We start from the raw sequence: 23,892 nt of genomic DNA, 5'->3' as shown, positions 1-23,892 counted from the left end.
GCTCTCCTCTTTCATCTGACATGCGTGCCATATCTTTCTGATGGAGGTTTCACGAGTAAATCAAACGAGAGTAATGGTAGCTGAAGCTATATGACATTATTATTTGTTTGTCACTTCGTCTGATTTTATAATACAAAATGATCGATATATGGTATCAATGGAAAGCGCTGCTTCTCCTCTTTCATTTGATATGCGTGTCATGTCTGTGCGATGTGGGGTCCACGAGTAATTCAAGCGAGAGTTCTGGATGCGCGGGTGAACGCAGAGCAATATAGACTGTAAATATGATATACTTTGATTTAACTTCATGATTTTATTTTATTTTCATACTTGATCATACAGACACGTCTTGTTGGAAAGCCCCGGTTCTGCTCTTTCATGCAATATAAGTCTGCTGTGACTAATAATCATGGAGCAATGTAACAAAGAAGAATGTGGGCGTTTTTTGACGCACTTTGCGTCCGTACGGCTCATAGGGTTACTCAATTAGACCTACACACCCCTGTAATGTCATTAAATGCAAGTCAAGTGTAATAGTTTAAAAATCAATATGAAGTGTTCAAATTACTGAATATTTGTAACTATTAGTAATGATGCAGATCCTAAAATACCATAAATCATTAGCAAAATATGTGAAGTTTATGAATTCAAAATATGAGCTAGGAACAAGACAAGCCATCGTCTTCTGTGTGTGTGGAGGGTTGAGCAGAGACTAGGATTGCCACTGCTGTGAATGATCTGTATCCTGCTTAAGGCAGTAAGGTTTTGTCTATATTTTTGTAATGTAATAAACACTGTCACACTGTTTTTGTAAACTATTTTTAAAAACTATTTCAGCTTGTGTAGGCATATCAGTGCTTTCTTAACATATTGAACACACATTTTTTTTTTTTTAAATACCAAGGTAATACCGAAAACCGTGATAATTTTGGTCACTTTAACCGTGGGGTTAAATTTTCATACGGTTATATCTTTAGTAGTGGTACTAATGCTTTGGTTTTTGGATTCAGAAAATTATTCAAGTGCTAACTGTGATGAGCAATCTTTCTGTTTTGAGCCAAGACAAACCAGTTGTTGGTTTTACAGGCCAATTAATTTCCTCTGTTATCACTGACTATGTCTTAATGATGTATAATCTTAAAGTATATGCCTTTTACTGATCCTTCTCAGGATATTCTATATTTGTGATCCGAGGAAATTTGCCCGAATGTGAGGCAGACAAAATTTTGGGGATTGTACGTGTAGAACAACAACAAAGACCTAAGCTGATTGGTGAAGATGATGCCCAGACAAGTAGTGGCCAAAGGTGAGAAAGTGTAAAGGGTAGATATGGTAAGAAAAAAAAAATCTTCAGTGAATGATTTTTTCTATTTTCACATTACTTTTTCAAATTCTTTTAATCAGTAAGTCTCATTTTTCTCCCGGCACCAGTTTTATTACAGTCCAAGACTGTAACATGGCTACTGCATATGAAAAACTGTTAGATACTGGTCATTTTTGAGGCCTCTGCCAGCAGTGAACTAATTTGACTTCGTTAGTATGAATACACTGCAAATTGCATATACAAAAGGGGCAGATGACAGGAGCTTGAACTCACTCGTTTCCCAGTGGAACTATGCTATTGGCCATTGCAACACGCCTCAGCGCAAGCAGAAAAATGTGAGTCTTCTGAAAATGCAAAGGTGCTGAAAGTTAAAAATAGTTCAACTTTTGAGGTTGCATTTGTTCAGCTATGGGTCGTGACTTGGTTGTCTGCCTTAGCCAAGTCAGGGAACTAGCTATTTAGCGAAATATAATGTGCCATAGCAACAACATGTAAACAGTCAAGTTACACTTTGCATGTTTTTCACACTCACTACTTTGGGATACATTCAATACAGTCAAGTTACACTTTGCATGTTTTTCACACTCACTACTTTGGGATACTCACGTTTTGGAGGTGGAAAAAGTGTGTCTGTGAATACTGCCTTAAAGGAGCATTTCACCCATTTGCATTAAGCTTTTTATTGTTAGAAACCCAGTCATATTTTTGAATAGTCGTGCATCATTCCCTCATTTTCCCCTGAGGTGGGAGAAAAGCCAAAAATGTACTTTTGGGTCATGGGGATAAAAGCCAACAACTTCCAGAATTCCCTGCCTTTCACTGCCTTTCACTGCCTTACCAAGCCACCCACCAGGAAGTAGCTACAAGTACCCAGAAGGACTGATTAAAGGTTAACTATGCAACGTTTTTCAGTTAATGAATTCGTTCCATACTGTTATATATGATTAAATGAGTCATGACCGGTCGAACAGTGTTTTTTTCGACCGCCCTAGTGGTCTGTAGCGATAGAACCACACTTACAACTTCAGGAGACCTCGGGCACGCACCCATGCTCTACTCCAGGAAGTGTCATGTAAAGTCTCATGAAAAGGCACGGCGGACTGACCGATTGAGGAGTGTTGTAGAATATACACGCTAAAGCTGTAGGGGAAGCTCTGCAGAGAAATATACAAGCATGAAACGAGCGAAAGCGAAAAGTGAAAGCGAAACCGGCGATGAAATCGTCAATCCTGCATAGTATACCTTTAATGTAACATTTTAAAAATTAAAACAATCATTGTTTTATGTTGCACTCAATCTTGTGGCCATATATCAATGTTGCTGTTCTTCAAGAGGAATTCGCGAATAAATCCCGGAAAAAAACAGAATGTTAATTTTACATATTTCCGTGTCAAATGTCCCGCAAATTGACAGCATATAATACCCGACCTTTAACAAGTATTAGTATCGCTAATACTATTTGTGCAATAACTTGTGAATAACATTAGGCTAACTGACCTTGTGAGAGCTAGTCCATCCTAGTTTGAGCCAGCCCGGGCAAAGCCTAATCGACAGCCAGTGATCCCAATTGACAGCCAGGCTTGCTGCAGGCCTTGATGGACGCCTCCTGTTCTGTGCTGTATTACGGCTCGTACAAATTCACATTACCAGATCTTCAGAATCCCCATTTGCCATATCAGTTTCAATATCAGCATTCAATTGATTTATATGCAATATTAAATCGTAGTTACTTATCAGCTTTCACCACAGATCGGGAGCCTAGCACATTAACTTAGCTTCCAACAAAGATGGCGGCTTTATATTTTAGTTTCTGCAAGTGAAGTCCCACCCCTAGCGCCCTTTGAAAAATTAGGAAAGCATTTGTAGTTTCACCTACTCGACAAAGATATAGGACTTCCTGCTTTCAATGATGTAAAATGATGATTTTTACATCATTGAAAGCAGGAAGTCCAACATTGAAATTTGTATTTCTCCCGTCTCAAGGCAAACTGAGGAAATGATGCACGACCATTCAAAAACATGACTGGTTTTCTAAAGATACAAAGCTTAATGCTAATCGGGGAAGTGTCCCTTTAATGACCATTTTAACTTGTTTCCAGTTTCAAATTTCTATTTTGATGTTGTTGGTGACCTGCAGAGCCACCTTGAAAGTCAAGGACCATGGACTTGGATTGGAGGAGAGGGTATTGGATTCAGATGAAGAAGAATTGAGGAAGGCCCTGGCCCTGAGTCGACAAGACATGGAGGTGGAAGATGAAGAGGCTGACCTCCGTAGAGCTATCCAACTCAGCATGCAAGGTTGAAGGAAAATATTCTTTGTTTATTACACAGACAATTAATTTGCATATTGGTAGTGAAGGCAAGCCCACAAACACACCCAGGGCCATTTGTAGACGATGTTTCAAAGACAGTTAGACAAAGGGCTAAATACCTCGCAGACAGACATCCCGATAAAGAATTTTTAAAAATGACAGGGTAGCGAATGTGATAGAAAACACCATTAGCCTACATGATGAACCCCAAGCTCATCCCCTTATTTATATACTTTGTAAGTGAAGCAAATGTGGTTTATTCTGTGATAAGAGAAACTTGATGATGATCATCATCATTGTGTTGTTAACAGATGACTGCATTCAGATTAGATCAGGTCAGATTAGATTATATACAATTAGATTAAACTCAACTTTATTGTCATTGTGCAGAGTACAAGTATAAAGACAACAAAATGCAGTTTGCATCTAACCAGAACAGAAGCGATTGCTCTAAGAGTACAGGGGAAGCTCAGCCTCCTCTAAAATATTACGGAAGATTGCATCAAATAATGCTTATTACAGTGGGTACCACTTTCATTTGGCCGGTTTCATGAGTGAATCACACGTATATTTATTTTGCCCCTGTGAAGCTGCAATGACCAAAGCAACCACCAGGTGGCACTTGTGAGCAGGGTTAGGAATGTCTGCATTGAATGAATTAAATCCCGAAGCAAGCTGAAAATCTTTTTTATATATATAGCAGGGGTCTCCAACGTGGTGCCCACGGGCACCAGGTAGCCCGCGAGACGCATATGAGGCGCCCGCAGCGCACCTTCTAAAAATAGCCCACAAGTCGTCTGCAGATCACGCTCTAAAAACATCCTCCGTTGTGACGTTTTTACATTTAAACCATTTTAAGAATGTATGTAGACAACAATCTGTAGCCTTAACTACATTAACATTAACTTGATATTGGTGGTGATACCTTAAGTTGTAGGCCTAGCTGGTAAACTTATAGCCTTTGGCTAAAACAACGGAACGGAATGGAAGTGGAGCGCATATACATGCTGCTCGCACACATGCAGAAAAAACAAGCTCGCTCGTCTGGTGTAGCAAATGGAGATGTCTTCGCTAAAGTTCTGTGCCCATTCCGTGTTTGTCCCATACGGTTCGGTTCGTGCATGATTGTTCAAGTGTCCTTGTGTTCTCGTTTTTGGGTCAATTCATACATTTTATTTCAAATGTGCGGATAGGCTGATGGTAGGCCTACGCTTGTTTTTATGCTGGCAACAAAACAAAATGGTTCACGAATGTTATTCTTGATTCTAAATGCGGGAAACAATTAATGTCCCATTTTCCGACGCACCACAAACCTCTTGCCTATGTAGGCTATACATTGGGCTATAGCCTATGTTTATTTGAAATGTATAGCCGGCTGTTGTCAAATAGCCTAAAATAGGCCTAGGCCTACAGGAGAAACTATATGGTTTATGCTCTCTGCTGTTTCATTCCTAACCGAAAGCGAAGGAGGGAGAATGAATTATGAACGTTTCAGTTTTGCGTAAATAATTCCTGAACGGTTTTGATTAGGCGGGAAACAATTAGGCATCACACCCATCTTGTCTATTTAAATATTCTATTATTTGGGCCTATTATAAAAGGTAGGACTTTTTCGTTAGAAAACAATTTCATTTGAATTATGGACTGCCTTTGAATGACGTTTGATCGGACTTTCAGTTCTCAGAAGAAAGTTTCAAGACGCTAAGAAACACATGTTTGCCCCGTCGCATTAACGGTGACTTAATTTATTTAAAAATGATATGACCTCATGAATCCTATGGTTGTTTGTGTGTTCTACTTGTCTTTTTTGATCTATAATGATTATAGGGGATGCATCTCAGTTGTTAGATTTGCACATAATATGGTCACCCGCGGTTATGGGTCAAGAAAACATATTTTTTTATGATAGCCTATTCGGGTCATGTTTGGTCGGGTCGGTATAAAAAAAATATGCTGTTAATTTTTTGTCATTTATATCGTACATAATTGTCTTTAGAAGAGGAAAACATAATTTGCAGCATTCCCACTGAAACGCGATTCTATTCCCCATATTTTGTCACGAACATGTGCACTTGTTGTTTCTGCGTAGACAGACCCTCGGCTACACTTGACATGCAGTTGTGTTCTGTTCTCAGAGCATATACTTTCTTTGTCTATGATCTGCAACTTTTTTCTCGAACTGCTGGCCCCTTCGATTCGGCTACTGAGCAGCGAAGTTGCTGATGCGATGCGTGCTTCTCAAGTCTGATCATTTGTAGCAAGATCGAATGGTGGAACCATGGACTGAAAGACAAATAAACTAAAAGTGTCCCCAATCAGGAAATACTTCTTAATTGAATGTCATCAAGGCATATAGCCTACAATTGGTATGAGCATGCAATGTGTGTCCTTGCGCAACTTATAAAGTGGCTCGTTGGAAAGCCCTACGTCTGCTCTTTCGTGCAATAAAGGTTTCGCGGAGCAAGCAATGACGCACTCAATCGGGCTCTATGGGTTTTGGTTTTGATTTTTGTTTTGGTCCATTGATGAAGACGTTAATAAAGAGTTAGTAATACGGTAATATTCTGTGCCTGCATTTCATGCTTGGGAGTCTCAACGCATTCGTGAGGAACGGCTGAAACAGAATTTGTATAGGAAAATCCTTAGGCTAATTATGTTCAATGTTGAAATAGTCTAATTTTTGGATGAACGCTGACACGGAACAAAAAAAGGCCTAGACTAAATGCATGTTTCCCAAATTCTGAGCAATCACTAGACTGTTAGGCCTATATTGTTTACATGCATGAGATACCAGTTTTGCGTAGCTCAATGACGCTACGACTAAGTTAGACCAAGTTTTACAATAAGCGGGTCGGGAAGCGGGTCGGGTAGGCCTATAATATTTCAATAATTCTTTTTTGTGGTCCGAGTTGCGGTCGGGTTAGTTGTAAACGGCGGGGCGGGGCGGGGCGGGGCGAGCCGTTCAGACACGTACCCGCGCATCACTGGTGGGCACCAACTTTTTCGATGAATTGATAAACATTTAAAAAGTGGTGGTTACAAAATCGTTCGTCATAAAAAGTGGTGGAGACATGGCTACCCGGTCCCCGGCGAAAATGATGCTGTTTCCGAAAGCCGAAAAGGAGTAGGCTCACTGTTGCAGACGCACACTCAACATATAGCCTACAAAAGATTGCTAATGATGTGTGAAACTGCTCTTGGGGGGTGGGGGATTTTTAAATTCGTGTTCTAAGCAGAGGCCAGCTCACAGAGGGGGGATGGTACAGTTAGCTTCCAACACTTGATGCTGCTGCCCATTTCGGAGCCATTTAGAATGGCTTTGTGGTAGCCATCGTCGGCACGGCATAGATGCTTGGACAACGACTCAAAAGTCAAAGACTAGACTAGACTAATCGTTATAATATTTTCTATGTTTCAAATCACTTGATCGCAGATGTAACAGAACCCTCACCAATTTGAGGAACCGGATAACCTCGCAAAGCTCATGCTCGTCTTTTTCCGCAAGTGAAACTGAACGTTAGATAGATAGATAGATATAGATAGACAGATAGATAGATAGGCGTCATTTTAACACTTTTTGTCATCACAGATTTTGTCCCCATCACTTTTGCCAACTGAAAATAAAATGTCTTTAGTACATGGCTACGCTTGACAGGACAGTGAGCGGTGATTCATTTTCACCATTGACTAGACCTATAGCTACGCAAAATAAAGTTCTAGCAACTTATATAGGTATACTCATGTTCATGTTGATTCAGAGATAGGCATAAGCCTACCGTTGTCTACTGTACGTCAAGCTAGACTGCATTTTATCATGTGGTGAATGAATGACTATAACGATGTCGCTGGACCATGCCGGACGTGTTTCCCCCCGAAAGAAACATTTCGACAATCATTAAGAAACGTAGGCTACATCATTCATACTCCTACTTCCCGTGCATCTTGCGTTTTACTTGCTTCCTTAATTTTGTGAGAGTCTGAGATTGACAGAGCATAGACTCTGATCTGATGGACAGTCGTCAGTATGCATGTCAGAAGTTTTGATCGTGCGTTAAGTGTATAGCCTACCGCGAATATCAAATAAACTCGACTGACTGAATCCCTTATATTTTTGGCAACTATTGAAATATTCAAAACCATGCACTGAAATATCAAAGATAATGGTAAGGCATGGTAGGCTACTGTTCTTCGATAAACTACCAATATTTAGATTCACTGCTCCCGTCCTCCGCTGATTAGAGCGTAATTTCGAATAGCCCACGGAACTACGATTAAAAGATTTATGCTTTGGCTACTGTATTTCATAGAGGGCCTAGACCACCTTTAAAAATGTCTCTGCCCCCCGAGAAAGTAGGTCTAAAGCCTATACATTTTCTCAAATTCATATGGATTACTCCACAAACCAAAGCAAACCAGCGGTGGTAATTTTCGTGGAGTTAGAATGACTACATCGATTTCAGCATCACTCTGGCTCTGGTTTCGTTATTTTTGGGCGAGCCGAGTCCTGAGGACATGATAGAAACCATCGAACTAGCCTTCATTCTCCTTGGAATGAGCCATTTAAGTACGAAGCTGATAAAGTAACCTAAATATAGCCTAGTTCTGGCGACAACAGCGCAGCAGAGTCAGACACGCAACAGTCCTCAACATCGTTAAGATCATATAAAATGTATGTCCCCAGCACTTATCAAACCAAGCTGTAAAATAGCGTTTTGTCCATAGGTTTTGTCCCCTGAAAACCACACTGACGCCATTGGAAAGATAGATAGCTATCCAAAGAGAAATTACAGAATTACATTCATGAGGAAATAGCCTACGTCAGATTACGGAACTATTATAGAGAAGCAGTCTAACTCAATAAAACTTGTTTGCATAGTGCTAATCATCCTCACTGTTGTCAAACTCTCGAATGAAACATAAAGTGTTATTTCAATCTGCTGCTTGTGTTAATGGCAATTTTGAACTATGACAAATAGTTTGTTCGTTCATGCTCGTCTTTTTCGAAGTGCAGAGCCTTGCGAACATTTTCAGAGTGCCAGACTGAATTTACAAACACCCGAAAAAACAAAACAATAAAAGAGTTGTATTGTTGCAGTCTGTAGGTGACTAGGCTCCTAGGGATTTCTGTTGGCATTTCCGAAATATAGCCTACTATATGGGCTGGGCCACTGGAGGTTGCTTCCTGGCCGCCTATTGAATGAGTAGAACTGGGCTTCAGTATCAATCACACCGCAGCAATGCTACAGCGGACTGTACTGCCACCTAGTGGCGGTAAGTTGTAATGCAGCTGTAATACATTTCACGGCGAACGTGAATCAGGCAAAGCGTGAGTGAAATGGCCATTCTCAAGTAACGCTTACTGTAGATCCTGTACGGTGACTTTAAATTTTCAGTGTGAGAGTATGCTTCTACAATAAAAATTGTATTTAATTTAAGGCTTTTAACCGCTTTTAACGCATCTTAATCAGGGGTGCCAATAATTGTGGAGGGCGCTGTATATATATACATATTTTACAACATCCCTTCTCTACCCACCCGGGACACCTCCGCGACCCACCAGTTAAGAGACACCGGCTTAGGGACTCTATAGCACCACCTAGCACATTGTCTACTATGGTTGACACATACGTCCACGACAATTAGGTAGGCTTGTGTGTTATTGCTGCCACTAGTCAGAGACAGAGCTCTGGCCTAGGGTGTGGCTTAGGGACTAGGGATGTTAACCGGTGACTGTTTGACCGATGGTTGACCGTATCCACGTTAACCGACCAAAATTGTTGCTAGTCGGTTAAAAAGAAAAAAAAAAAAAAAGGCATCTTTAAATTAGGCTAAAGACAGTGGACTAAACGCTACTACAGCTAGCCATCTCATTCCAAGAAGATCTTTTTTGCGTGAAGTTAACAAATTAGAAACACCATTAGAAACCTTTAATCAACTAGTTTCCAAATATATATGTTTTAGAAGACAATGTATCAATGGTACTTTGTAAAAACAATAAAAGAAAATCCTAGGATTTCAGTCCTCACACCTGCAGCTGGCCCATTCAAAAGGCCCATTCACCTTAATTTGCATTTGAAAGAGCCACTCACTAAATTACCAATTTAGTCTGACTTTTTTCCAATTTGTAGTAAAACTACTTAACACTTTTGAATGTTCTTTTTACTTATATGGAGCTAACACCGTTGTTTTTCAGGTTCAAAGTTCAAAAGTCTTAGCTTGATATATTTATAGTGTGTTTTTTACCTTTGACCTCTGACCTTTGAATTTTTTTTTTAAATAGTTGTGTTTATACAGAATTATAATAAAAAGTAATTTCATTACATCCACTTTACTCTCACATATTATTGTTGAGGACCTCTAGAATATAACCATATGTGCCACTTTTGCATAGATGTTTTTAGTTAAATGAAAAACTTAAAATCAATACTGCTGACTGCCTCAAAGTGTCTGAAAAGGCCCCGGACCTCCAAGTGTTAAACAACGAAAACGAAAAGGATGGAGGCAGCAAAGCTAGATTAAATAGATGGTGCTTACCATTCATTCCTGCAGACGCCGCTGTATAAAAGTTCATAGCGGCCATCATTAGGATGTGCCTATTAGTATGCGGCACCACAACTAGGCTATGTTTTTTCTAGTTTAAAACCTTATAGGCTATGCTTACTGGAACTCGGATTCGTATTGAATCAATATTGACTCGACTCGGACTTGACTCGGATGAGTTGTGGACTCGACTTGGACTCGGACCCTGGAGACTCGAACCTGGATTCGGACTCGGCATAGTGACTTGACTACAACACTGCTGTCTACGGCCACGAGAGGGCACTCTTAGGGTGCTTTCACACCAACATCGTTTGGTGCGCACCAAACGGTCCATTCGTACCAAAACCTCTAGTTTGGTTCGTTTTCGTTGGTGTGAAAGCATTAATCGCACTCGGGTGCGCACCAAAACAAGCGGACCGAGACCTCCAAAAAGAGGAGGTCTCGGTCCGCTTGACTCCGCACCAAAAGTAGACCTCTGGTGCGGTCCCTCTGGTGAGAACGCGAACTGGGGTCCAAACCATAGACTGTAGGTCAAAATAGTGAGTCAAAATTGGCGCCGATTTCTACCGGAAGATAAACATTGAGAAAAAAATCAATCAGACTAATTTTGGTTCGTTTTCTGGTGTGAAAGCGGACCTCACTGGAGTCTATATGCTACATAATAACAATTTCACTGCCCGAAGCGGACCAAATAGTCGAATTAGTGGTGTGAAAGCGCCCTTAGGCTTTTGGAATGAGATCGAGAGCTTAGTGAACTTGCGAGGGGTCAGACATTTTCTCGTGGGCCTACAAAAGTTAGAATATTATATAAATGCACAAGTTCTGCGAAGCTTCAGAGATTAGAGCCTGCACTATGCCTAAAACACACATGCATAGTCTGTCTCCTAAACATTCCTCACCTGTCAGACATGCAAACTTCATCATATGCAAACATTTATGTCAACATTTTGTTTTATATTAAGCAATATGATTCGTGCATTCGTGTTTTTATTTAGTGTAGCATATGAGGCTAGCTATCATGTTATCGTGAATTGCATTCGCTACCTACTGTATGGTTTACGTTTACTAGCATATTCAGTTAACTGTCAGAGCGGTTATTGTTTTCAGTATGTTTTTTGCTAGCAGCTAACGTTCGCTATCCAAGACTGCCATGAACACTGACTGAATTTGACTTGTTACAAACAGAGTCCCCACACTCAAATGTCAAATTCTATTACTTTTCCCTGACTTTCACAGACAAAAAGAAAGAATTTCCATGACTAACTATATATATAATTTACGGATCAATGATTTCAGAGCAGCCACGTAGCATTCAAGAATCTTTCGGTTTTTTTAGAGCAGGAGATGAATAAATGGGCATGTTATAAACAGAGTGGTGCTACTCAAGCAAGCAGTATAATATAAAGCTAATAACCAGATGTACACCAGTTCTTTATGGAAATATTTGTATTCCAGAAATTCCATGACCTGTAAGAACCCTTTACAAAAAAGTTTAACGAACGGTTGGCCAGCCAAAGCAAATTGCTAGTAGCAAGCTATCAACACAATCCACTGAACTACAAATTCCAAATGTTTTCCCCATGCACATGAACGCACCATTGGTTTCCCCATCTTGAAGCCTATGCTGATTGCAATTCCACTGAATGTGCAATGCATCAGGTTGTTTTAAAGGAACCGTATGTAAGAAATGTATTTCAATTATTCATAAAATGGCCCTGATAGGTCACTATAGACATTAAGAAATCATGCTAGTTTCAAATACTTATATCACTGACAACAGTAGTCTAGCCAAGATATCGTCATTTAAAAGTGAAGTTGCAGCCCTCAACTGTTGATGTTGTTTTGGTTTGATGCGCAGCCCTAGCCTAGAAATCTAGACGCACCCTAGCGGCAAAACATATTCTTTGCCTAGCGGGTTTGTCTAGCGTCACACCATTAAGGCCAGTCCTGCGTCCGACACTAGTCGGTCCAATCAGAACGCTCTATCTTTGTACCGAGTCCTTGAGCCCGCCTTAGCACAACCATAGAGAACAACGAAGGTGGATGAGGCTAATGACGCACACTCGTTTGAATCGGCTTTGTCATCGACTTTGGAAGAGTTACTGTACGCTCAGACCAAAACCGTCAAAAGCGTCAAAGTCGCTGGTGAAGCTCATAGCCCGACGCTCAACCCAGTTCAGCGCCGAAAGCATCAAAGCCACGACGTGAAACCTTCGAACAAACCACAAGCAGCAATCCTGAGAGTTCCACATTCTGATTGGTTGACGCTGAACCGTGTCATAGCTCATTACAATAAAGTTAACTGAGGCTTGGTTTACTCTGAATTGTATTTGTGTATGCATTGCTAAATACCAAAAATAAAAGTTATAAAAAAAAAAAAAGTTAACTGAGGCTCAACTTTTTTTTGACGTCCGTGACGCTCATGAAGCCACGCTCACGCCCAGAGCGCTTTTGACGCCGGTAACGCTGACTCTCCATAGAAAATTAATGATTTCCGGCGCTCTTGACGCTTTTGACCGTCTTGGTCTGAACGCACAGTTAGACTTGGGCTTTTCTTTGAAGGTCGAGCAGAAAGAAGCATTCAAAGTCATTTGTTTTAAAGAAGGATGTATTTGCCGTTTTGCCGACCGGCTACGATTGGTCACAAGTGCTGGCCTATTACGTGCAGAGGCAGTTTGAAAGACAAAGGTTCATCCCACCCACAGGCTTCAGCTCTGTGAATGGTCCGACTCTAGAGTATACATTTAATGTATAGTTTGGCTTGCCAGGCTAGCGCAGTAAGTAAGTAAGTAAGTAAGTAGTGTTTCGGAATCCGGGTTGCCAGCTCTGCTAGTTACCACCATAGACAGCTGCAGCTACAAACGTGTCAGATAAAAAATGTCTAACATTATGAAACCTAAAAGACCTTGTTATGAATCCGAAATACGTCTGAAATAACTACTGTATCTACTTCGATAAGTGCATTCATTTCCTATAAACGCATGGCGCGGAGTTCGTTATCCCGCTTATACCACTACTACTATCATTTTCGTTTGTATTGGCCTACTGTAATTACTTTGTTTAATTTTTACCATAACATTCACATTCCATATATGCCCTTGCATTGATATGAATCAATGGAATTGAAACAAGCTGTCTGTGAAAACATACCAAATGTAGTAAAATGACAGCACACAAGTCCCATATCTAATTTTTGTTTGGCATCATCCCTCGTATAGGTGCAGCTCCTACACCCTCCACCATACCCAAAGATGGCAGTGTTCCTGTAACATCAGGAGGCTCATTGTCCACAGGGACTATAGGTAGTCCCCAGGAGAACAACCTCAGCGCTGAGGAGTTACGCAGGAGACGACAAGCTTACTTTGACAGGCATGTATTTGTGTTTATATGTGCTTGCTTATGCGAAATAATTACAACCTATGAAACTGACATGTTATCTATGTCTGCAGGAAATATATGGAATCAAATCAGAATCAGAAGTTTGTATGTCTGTATCAAGACTTGGAACTGTTTGAAACTATAAGATACTATTTGTAACTATGAAAATGTTTGGATAGCTAATATTCTAATATTACAAATATGCTCCTCAGTTATAAACCGATTCTAAGGGTACAGATCTGTGTTACAGCTACAGGTCATCCTACAGTTACAAATATTTTACCATTCAAATATATTCTACAGTTACAAATCTTTTCCACATGTACACAGACATTTTCACCACCTTGGGGATCACACATGTATTACACATGTATGTAATGATTTGCAACTGTAAAACTGATTTGTGACTAGGGCTGGGATGGTATGGATGTTTTCTTACCGCGGTTGGAAAGCAAGAAATTACAGCAACTTTAAAGATCACTGAACCAAATGTTTCAGACATGAAAGAAATAAGCAGATTATCAACAAGGAAATCACTATTTTAGAACTGTTAAATTCATGGCCCTTTTGCTACTGAGTTTGATGATGGCAACATTGCAACTACTGTTAGATTGGAATGTTAACACCAAATCATTCAAATTTAACTGTTCACCACAAACGTTCGCCACTTTTTGCCAAATTTGAACGCACCTCTGGCCACCTGGCATAGGATTCTAATTGCTTAACGGCCCTATTGTGATGTCATCAGCCCAATGTTAAGTCTATGGGGGGAAAATTAATAGTTTTTAATTTGTTAAAATATTGATCACATGCCCTAAGCAAGACCTACGTAACATAGTTTGAATGAAGTTTCTGCGTTAAACGGTTGAAGCTGCATTGAAGAGAAGAAGACTATGGCAGAATAACAATTGGGAGCACTTCGACTCGGCGCAGTAATATCATCACTCTTGCACTTTCAGTTTCACTTTGGAGTGAGGATATTATTAGATTACTAGAGTCTAAGTACTCCCAAGTGTTATTCAGCCACACAATATACAGTAGTTATCCCTCTTACCTGCTTAGAAATGCACCACGTTTTATTTTGTCTGACCATACTTGGTCGTGTGACTACTCGTGTAACTGTATTTTCATTTTAAAAACGTGGCGCTTTTCTAAGCGAGTAAGAAGGATAACTACACTGTGTGGCGTAACAAGCACTTCGACTCGGCGCAGTAATATCACTCTTGGATTTTCATTGTCTGCTGTAGAAATGTAAAAATACAAGCTTTCTAAGCTATTGTTACATTGAAGTGAAGGGGAAGTTACCTAGAAAAGTCTGACTGTTCTGCCTTTTTAAATGTTCTGCCTACACAGGCAGTCTCAGCTCCAGACACAAGTCACTGCAGCACAGCAACAGGACAGTAAACCCACAGGTATGACCACAGACATCACCACTTTTATAATATGTCATCATCAATGTTAACTGAACTTTAGGGGACTGGGACAGGCCCAAGTCACTTTCTTCAAGTGTTATATTGACCGACAACTTAAAAAATAATCCAAATGTCGAAATGTTGATAAATGTCAGTAGAGCTCGATCGATAAATTGGTTTGCCAATATTATCGGCCTATTTTAGCTATTTGCCGACATTTCCTTGCATTTAGTGTCATTAAGCATAAATCTGAATACTTGGTGCCAATGGAAGTCTTCAAAGAACAAAGACCTAACACTACTTCATTCATAACAATTATTTCATAATCAGATAGTTAGGCCTATTTAAACATATTATGTCCCACCTCGATCAAAACTTTTGGTAACACTTTACTTGACGGGTTCGTTCATAACACATTCATAACAGCTGTCATGAACTGCACATGAAGCATTCATGACTGTTTCATAAAACATGACTCAACATTCATACCAACCCTTTCATGAATGTGGAAGACAAAACGTCAAAAACTTGTCAAAATAAAAGTCCAACAATCGCAAAGCAGCATTGCTGTCTTTTTTGTTTTAGCCAACCTGATCATGTCACATCTTAGTCAACGGGGAAGTCCAGTGTCCAGGAGAATTTAGTTTTTTGTTTGTCTGTTTGTTGATTTTATGATAATAGCCTCTGAAGAATGCATAGGCCTACTTGTCTACACCAATGACTGTATAGATATATACAACAGGAATGTTCAACCATTCAGAGATCCACAGATGGTCAACCATTCAGAGATCCACAGATGGTCAGTAGTTTACTTCCCAGTATGATGAATACTTCACAACTCGTATAGTAAAGTGACATTTGAAGTAGCCTTCATAAAATATTCATGAGATGTTTACAAATGCTGGAATGGATTCATAATACCCTCTATATGGATTACTAGATTGTTGGACTTTTATTTTGACAAGTTTTTGTCATTTTGTCTTCCACATTCATGAAAGTGTTGTTATGAATGTTGAGTCATGCTTCATGAATCAGTCATGAATGTTTCATGTGCAGTTCATGACAGCTGTTATGAATGTGTTATGAATGAACCCGTCAAGTAAAGTGTTACCAAACTTTTCAATATGCTAAATATTACATTGTGTTTAAAAATTAATATTGGACGATATATTGGTCACCAGTTTTTGAAGTCCTCATATCAAAATCGGTATTGGCCTTAAAAACCCCATATCGGTCGGGCTCTAAATGTCAGGTCAAAATTTCAAGACTTCTGGGTCAGTCTATGTCAAATCAGACAGAATCCAGGAAAATGTGTGTTGCACCATGTCAGATTTTGGTTGTCTACATAATGTTTCAGTGTGAGAGAGATGTGGGGCCACATTACAGAAAAACATCTGCTTGTCCAATCTTCATTTAAGTTTCAAAGATAGGAAAAATCCTATCTTCCTATTACAGAAGCAGTTCCTGGCTGTGTCCGATGTGGGGATAATAGCTGCTAGGTAGAGCATAATACAATGACATGTTGCCACCTCATTTGTCCAAAGTCCAGAGTAGAGTTCAGCGGGCTTACAGCCTTAGCTGATCAAGCAATGCCGGAGGCAAATTTAATACAATAAAAAGAAAACTTTAGAAGAATAAAATTATATATATATATTAAAAAAAAATACTACAAAGGTCAAAATGTTACAAAGTTAAAGTTGAGATTTTAATATATAAAGTTAGCAACATTAACTCAGCAGCCAGCAACCACTGATGGAGAAGACCATGGAAAGTGGTGTTACAGTACATAGAGTGTGGTCTATGTGAGCTACGGATCAGTCAACAGGTATGTTGTACAGAATTGTCTCCATTATTTCTCATTAAATGTGTGGTAAATGTAGTGTTACTAGATTAACTGTTTTGTTAGTTAGACTATTGTCACCATATACATCTACTGTCGTTCTAATTTATGTAACCTTCACTTGGTATGTTATTGTAGGAAGTTGCAACAAGCATATGACAATGTGGCTAACTGTGCGTTCAGACCAAGAGCGACTTGAGCTTCCAAAATCGCTCTGGACGCCCTGTCAAGGACGCCGTGGGAAGCTTGGATGCTTTGGCCGCTCTGACGTAGTAGCATTCCATGTTCGTTGCTGGTCGTTTGGTCGCTGAACCGCATCATAGCTCATTACCATAAAGTTAAACCACGTTCAACTTTCTCTAGTCGCTCAAGACGCCCAAAACGTGACGCCGACGGATTGGTCGCTGCTGGCAGCTGAGAGAAGCCGGCTTCCATTAAAAATGAATGACTTCCGGAATCTTTGGAAGCTCAAGTCGCCCGCGGTGTGAACGCACAGTAACGTTAAAGCAGATTTCCAGCCAATTTTAACATGGCACTCAGCTAATCATGTTCATGGAATACTGTCGATCGGAAAAAATTTGAAAAACATGCTGTCGGTGCTGTCTGATGCGTGTGTAACAGATGTAAACCGTTTCAGACCAGTTGAATGGACCGGAATGAAGTGCACACACACAGAAGGATGCGGTATCTGCAACTCTGTTTACTGGACACAGAATGGGGCAGTTTAGAATGCGCACAAGCAGGAATCTCCCATTCCCCTTTAAAGCATCCACTTTGCAACTCATAATAACTATGGATAATAAGTTATACATATGATAATAATTAGATATAAATGACAATAATACATAATACAAATAATACAATACAAAAGACAAATCACAACCTCATATACAATTAGGGCTGTCAACAAATATTCTAGATTCGAATTTATATTCTAATAGTTTTAAAAAGCAGACATTCAATTATGAAAACTAGAAAAGCACTCCGAGAGCGCAGACCTCCGCCAAGCGCCTTAGTTCCCCCCACATTTGTGGTTTGCACCAAAAATAATAAACAGTTTTATGCTATTACATTTCTTGAAGCCGTTATAGAGATGTAATGCGCAAAGCATGAGATATGGCTGTGACTTTTATTTTGACACACAGGAAACACTTCAACAGGATGTGTAGTTCAGGGAGAGCCAGATTGTATGCTTAGAAGCTGAGACCATTGGATTCACATGTGTTCTGATTAGCCTGGGAACTACTCTGGGAGCTTAACGAGCGCAGCTGACTAGGCCATTTTGACATCACAACCTCCATTCAAGTCTATGGGGGAAGATATAACAGCCATATTACGCAATGTTAATAAAGAATCCTTAAATTAAAAAGAATCCTCTATCCATATCACTCCCAAATTGAATGGTGTTTTCCTTGGGTCATTTCAGACCTTCCCTGAAAATTTCATCGAAATCCAATCATTGCCTTTTGAGTTATCTTGCTAACAAACAGACAGACAAACAGACAGACAGACAAACGCCGGTCCCCTATGAAAACATAACCTCCTTGGCGGAGGTATTTAAGAGTCATTGCACGAGAAAACCAGGCAAAACCAACAGGAGGTAGGAAGATGGGGGTCGGCCAAATCGGCTCATACTTTGTATGTGATAAGTATGTGGAACTATGAACAGCCATATACTTAAAACCCTCGAAGTCTTTTTTGTTGTGGAGTTCTGGGGCCCCTCTCAGAGAACCTCAAAAATCCAACAATTCATGGCTGAAAATGACTGAAATTGCCATTTCTACCCTGATTATCCTGATAAAGATATGAACATGAGCTTTATGTTTCCATAGAGCTTAGGTAGAATAGTTTTAAAGACCAAAAGGTGCACTAGGGGGTTATCTGCACCACTGAAAGCAGAATTTTCATCCCTCTAAAATTGGTAATTTTTAGGAGGCATTATCTCACATTCGCAGTGGCTTTGGTGGATGGTTTTACTGTTGCTGGAGAGAGGAACATCTTCTGATTCAAAAACGATTGTCGTCTAATTGGGCCACACATAATGTGCGCCGTGCCAGGAGGGTCTTTATGGGTTTTTTTCGGGTTTTGGAGTATAATAAACCAGGCAATAATATCTCACTATAGGGTAATTTATGGTCAATTTTTGTGTCACTGTATGACAAATTGTTAAAGAAAGCTTTAATTAACTAGAAAAGCACTCAAAGAGTGCAGACCTCTGCATGCATTGTTGTTCTGGGTTGTCATACATTTGAAACTAGACTATTCAGATCGCCACCGAGTGGCCATACCATGCCATTACATCGCAAACATCTGGCATTACATCTGTTTGTGATGTAATGCCATGGTATGGCCATGTGATGGCGATCTGAATATGGTTTATCATAGGCCAAAACACGACAAATCCTGCTAAAGACCCTCCTGGCACGGCACACATTATGTGTGGCCCAATTAGACGACAATTGTTTTTGAATCAGTAGATGTTCCTTTCTCCAGCAACAGTAAAACCATCCACCAAAGCCACTGCGAATACGAGAGAATGCTTCTTAAAAATGACCGAAATTTAGAGGGAGGAAAATTCTGCTTTCAGTGGTGTAGATAACCCCTCGGTGCACCTTTTGGTCTTTAAAACTATGCTACCTAGGCTCTATGGAAATATAAAGCTTATGTTCATATCTTTATCAGGATAATCAGGGTAGAAATGGCAATTTCAGTCATTTTCAGCCATGAATTGTTGGATTTTTGAGGGTCTCTGAGAGGGGTCCCAGAACTCCATAACAAAAAACAGCTGGAGGGTTTTAAGTATATGGCTGTTCATAGTTCCACATACTTATCACATATACAAAGTATGAGCCGATTTGGCCGACCCCCATCTTCCCACCTCTGCCTGGTTTTCTCATGCAATGACTCTTAAATGTGCATGTCGAGGGGTGGGTGTCCATTGAGCGCGCATGGGAGAGCGAGGGAGTGGGAGAGTAAGAGAAAGCGGGCCAAGGAGAGGGGGGTTACTCTAGTTTGGTAAAGTTGCACGCATAGTCTACAATGAAAACTTGTGAAAGAAAGCAGCATCAGGTGCACCAGTGCGACCTAGATTCTTAACACTCTTAAACATTTTGGGCGTTCACGCTTTATCAATGTGAAAGTGATCATAGCTTACGTGGCATAGACCCAGCTCCCAACCCAACTTTGAGAATAGATTAAGGCCGATATCTTTTTTTATTGCCCGATAAGAGTCGCACGTTAACGCAACATGTTAATGCCGATAACGGCTGGCCCACCTCTAACTAGAAAAGCACTCAGAGAGCGCAGCTACCTCCGCCAGAATTGTTCTTCCTAGGTTGTCATACATTTGAACCTAAACTATTCAGATCGCCACCACGTGGCCATACCATGCCATTACACCACTAAGCTAAATACATAAACGCCTCTGGAATCCCGACAGAATTACGGATCAGTCCCAAAATTGTATTATTTCTTCCTTTGGTCATGTCTGACCTTCCCTGAAAATTTCATCGAACAACAGTGGATCTAGTTTGCACGTGGTCCAGCAAATAAATATGCTTACTTCTTACATCAAGGATGGAAAACATGTGAACGGTATGATCCATTTACATTGGATATTGCTATATAGACTAACAACAACTTTGCTAGTGCTAGCTTGCTAAGTCTACCGTCCTGTTCAGAGTCTATAGCGACCATCAGAGTCCCTAGCAAAGTCCTAAATGGCATCCTAAACTGAAATGATATACATTTTCAGAGTTTCTGTAAAGAGGCCCATTTCAACATTCAGATCAACACAAATGAGAAGAGTTGTTTTCGGGGAGCCTAGTACTAGTGGTGGTCATAAATATTATATGTAAAGGGAAAAAAATAAAATAATGGTTGATACCAAATGCGTACATAAACTTCCCTTAATGTCACTCTTTTTGCACTCTTTTCCCAAATCTAGGGTCCCAGATCAGTGAGCATGCCATACAAACTTGGAATGATTCAGTCATACTAAGAACATGTTTGTCTTCTACCCTACAAAATTTGGGCTGGCTATGAATAATACTATTCAGTAATTTCGAGCGCTAGAAAAAGACTTGGTTTTGGAACCCATTCATGATCAAGACAAGGATTGAACAAAATATGAGACGATGAAGCAACAGCCTGATCTGATTTGACACAGAATGACCCTTCTATGAGATGTGTTCATTTCAGGTTTTCAGTCAGATAAATTCCTGTCCTTTTTGGTATGATTTAATTTTTTTTTCTCTCTCCCTCTTTGTCCTGTTAGGCTTAGATGGGCAGTAGCAGAGACCAAATGCCGAGGAGTGACGTAAGAGGTTGTAGTTATGGCTGACACCTTAGGTTGATGACTACACCTGTTTTACTGAACTGATGTTTGCTATTTGGAGCTGATTCGCTCTTGATTTAAACCTGTGTGTGCAAGAGAAAGAAAGGATGGATAGATGGACTTCTACACAGTGGGAGCATTTTTTTATCTGCTGAATACTCAGACTGCGGTGGACAACAGAGCTGGAGTGGACAAACCAATTTCTCATACAGAGCTGTTTCTGTATACAGAGCCTAGTGTAACATGACAGGAATTTCACCATTGTCCCTCAAACCTCTACTGCTACAGTATGCTATCCTCCCAATTACAGACATTTTTTATGGTCTTGTCCTTGCTTCATCTGAGTCTGTTCTTTCTTCAGTCATTTTGGAAGCACAGAGGCAGGCCGTGCTCAACATTTGACACTTTGTGGGGACCTCTTTCATGAGTAGATATAAGTGAACACAGTCTTAGACAGTTGTGTTAGGTGAGTTGAACCTTGAAGAGGCAACTGTGGAATATGTAAAGTATCCCTCTTCCTTTCTTTACTGTTTGGTCAGTCATTCAGTTCACTGGAAACTTCACAATGAGGGGTTGGCATTGATGCTTAGATAGATTTTGACCAAATGAGGGTTAGCATTGATTGTCAGATGATTTTCTCTAACAAACATTGTGGTTCTGTTATGATTAACCACAGAAATATTTTTTCTGAGAAAGAATTCTGATTTCTTTCTTTTCTTTTTTTTTTTTTTTTTGGAGGGTAAAGCATAAAACGGGCAGATCTATCTACTTAGGAAGAAAAAGTTGTGAACACGGGGTTGGCTTGCATGTAAACATTATTTAACCAAGTTACAAAGATTTGATGTGTTAATACAGAAAAAGTCTCAAGTTAACACAGGAAAACTTGACAGATGGACATTTTAATAAGAACGGTTTTATGTATTTGATATTGCAGCTTGATAAAATGCAACAGTTCATACCATTTTTTTAAATTAAATTTAGGATGTTTTTTTCCCTTTATTCATCTTTTGGTCACAAGCAAATGTTTGTCATTATTTTTATGATTTTGTGGTTCTTGATGTCATTTCTATTAACTCCATACTGTTTCCGCTAATTAAAATTATTTTATCCAAGTGAAGTGCTTGATTATTTACACCACACATTTACTACAGGTGTAGCTATAATGTGTTATACAACTGTTAGGTCCAGTCGAACTATTTTAGAAATGCCAAGTCTTAGATCAGAACTATTTTTTTAAGCGGGGGTGAATTAACAAAAATAAATATAACATAAATTAATTATAACATTACATAACATAACATACATAACATGCAATTCCTGGGGGCGCAACAGGCTACAGTGCTCCTGCCATGTATGGGTCTAAGTGCCCATGGGGACCCAGGTTCAAGTCCGACCTGCGGTCATTTCCCAATCCCATCCCATCTCTCTCTCCCGCTTGCTTCCTGTCTTTCTCTACTGTCCTATACGAATAAAGGCAAAAAGCCAAACATATCCTAAAAAGAAAGAAAATAAATCTATTCCATGCATTAAAATGCAAAAATGTATAGATGGATAATGTAGATATGGTTATTAACTCTTTGAATGCCTGCCGCACTGTTTTTGGAAGCTATGTCCCAGAGTGCCGGCAAGCTAGATCATTTTTGACTATATTTGTAGAGCCACAGCGTATTCTATGTTATAGTTATGGACACATACTATGGCTCATTTGAAAGGTGAGACTCTGAGCTCTCAGTGGGTGAAAACCGTTTATTTCTATGTGTCTCCATTCCTGAGAAATCCCAAGCTAAACAGTGGCTGGTTTTCATAAAAATCCCTGTTTGTCTTCTAGAAACGGAGATATAAGCCGCTTTAAGACAGACATACATTTCCTCAATGTTCACAGACTTTTTACGGAAGGGGCTTTTTTTTTGTTGTTGTGCTGCTGTCTGAATTCATATGTCTGTATATCTACCACCGGAACCGTGATTCTTGTAGCACAATTTCTAAAACTATTAATACGTATAGCAAAACCACTCACTGAGTTAGCCAAACTAAAAGCACAAACACTGCTTTGCACTCAGTTTGCAATTTTGCAAAACTGTACAAAACTTTGCAAAACTGTAGGCACAATTCACTGCACAGCACTCTTTTTGCGGAACTTTAAACAACTCACTGCTTACACTCAATTTCCAAATGTCCAACACACTCCTAGCAAAATTATACACACATTTATTATTATTTACACTGTTTTACCAACTGTATGGCACACTGTCACATCATGAAAACTGTTTTAGATCATTAGTTCACTTTGCAATCAGCCTAAGCAGTGTAAATAAGGCACAGGTAAGATATCCGTGTGTACAATGGAGGGAGCAGGAAGAGTGACAATTAGAGGAGGCCTAAGAAGAGGACGTGGAGGTGAAGTAGGAGGAAGAGGAGGAGGAAGAGGACAAGGAGGTGAAGGAGCGAGAGGGAGGGGACAACAAGGACAAGGAGCCCGGTGCCTTGGGCAGGAGGACATTGCATGCGATGTAGATGAAATTTTGTGGCCGTACCCAGAGAGAAGTCATGATGTAGACAGATTTTTTTTTTGTCTCAGTGAAATTACTATTTAGTGTTTTGACTTTGTATTTATTTTGATGAGTGTGAACACCAATACTTGAAGTTTGGGTCCCTGTATGTTTACAGAACTATGACAAAAGTATGACCTCAAACTGACATACTGTAGCCTACCTTGTGCACAGAGAAAGCAAGAGCCAGATGTGTCTTGT

General features: G+C 39.9%; 1 protein-coding gene across 2 annotated transcripts in view; it reads left to right on the top strand.

Annotated features, from left to right (window-relative positions):
• atxn3 (ataxin 3) overlaps window positions 1-22,254 on the top strand; it is a 41,853-nt gene extending 19,599 nt beyond the window's left edge. Inside the window, exons 7-11 of one of the 2 annotated variants that reach the window (XM_062537260.1) lie at window positions 1,171-1,306; window positions 3,462-3,622; window positions 13,395-13,549; window positions 14,912-14,966; window positions 21,083-22,254. In XM_062537260.1, the coding sequence (XP_062393244.1) occupies window positions 1,171-1,306; window positions 3,462-3,622; window positions 13,395-13,549; window positions 14,912-14,966; window positions 21,083-21,099 (524 nt within the window). In that variant the 3' untranslated portion in view covers window positions 21,100-22,254. Of the gene's footprint in view, window positions 1-1,170; window positions 1,307-3,461; window positions 3,623-13,394; window positions 13,550-14,911; window positions 14,967-16,705; window positions 18,771-21,082 lie in introns of those variants that run through there. The other variant, XM_062537261.1, reaches the window with a different exon arrangement.
• The last annotated feature ends 1,638 nt before the right edge of the window (window positions 22,255-23,892 follow it).

This window comes from Sardina pilchardus, chromosome 5, assembly GCF_963854185.1.
Source record: "Sardina pilchardus chromosome 5, fSarPil1.1, whole genome shotgun sequence".
In the NCBI taxonomy this organism is placed as follows: domain Eukaryota; kingdom Metazoa; phylum Chordata; class Actinopteri; order Clupeiformes; family Clupeidae; genus Sardina; species Sardina pilchardus.
The sequence above is the reverse complement of the archived record's forward strand: the minus strand, read 5'-3'. Positions and strand labels throughout refer to the sequence as shown.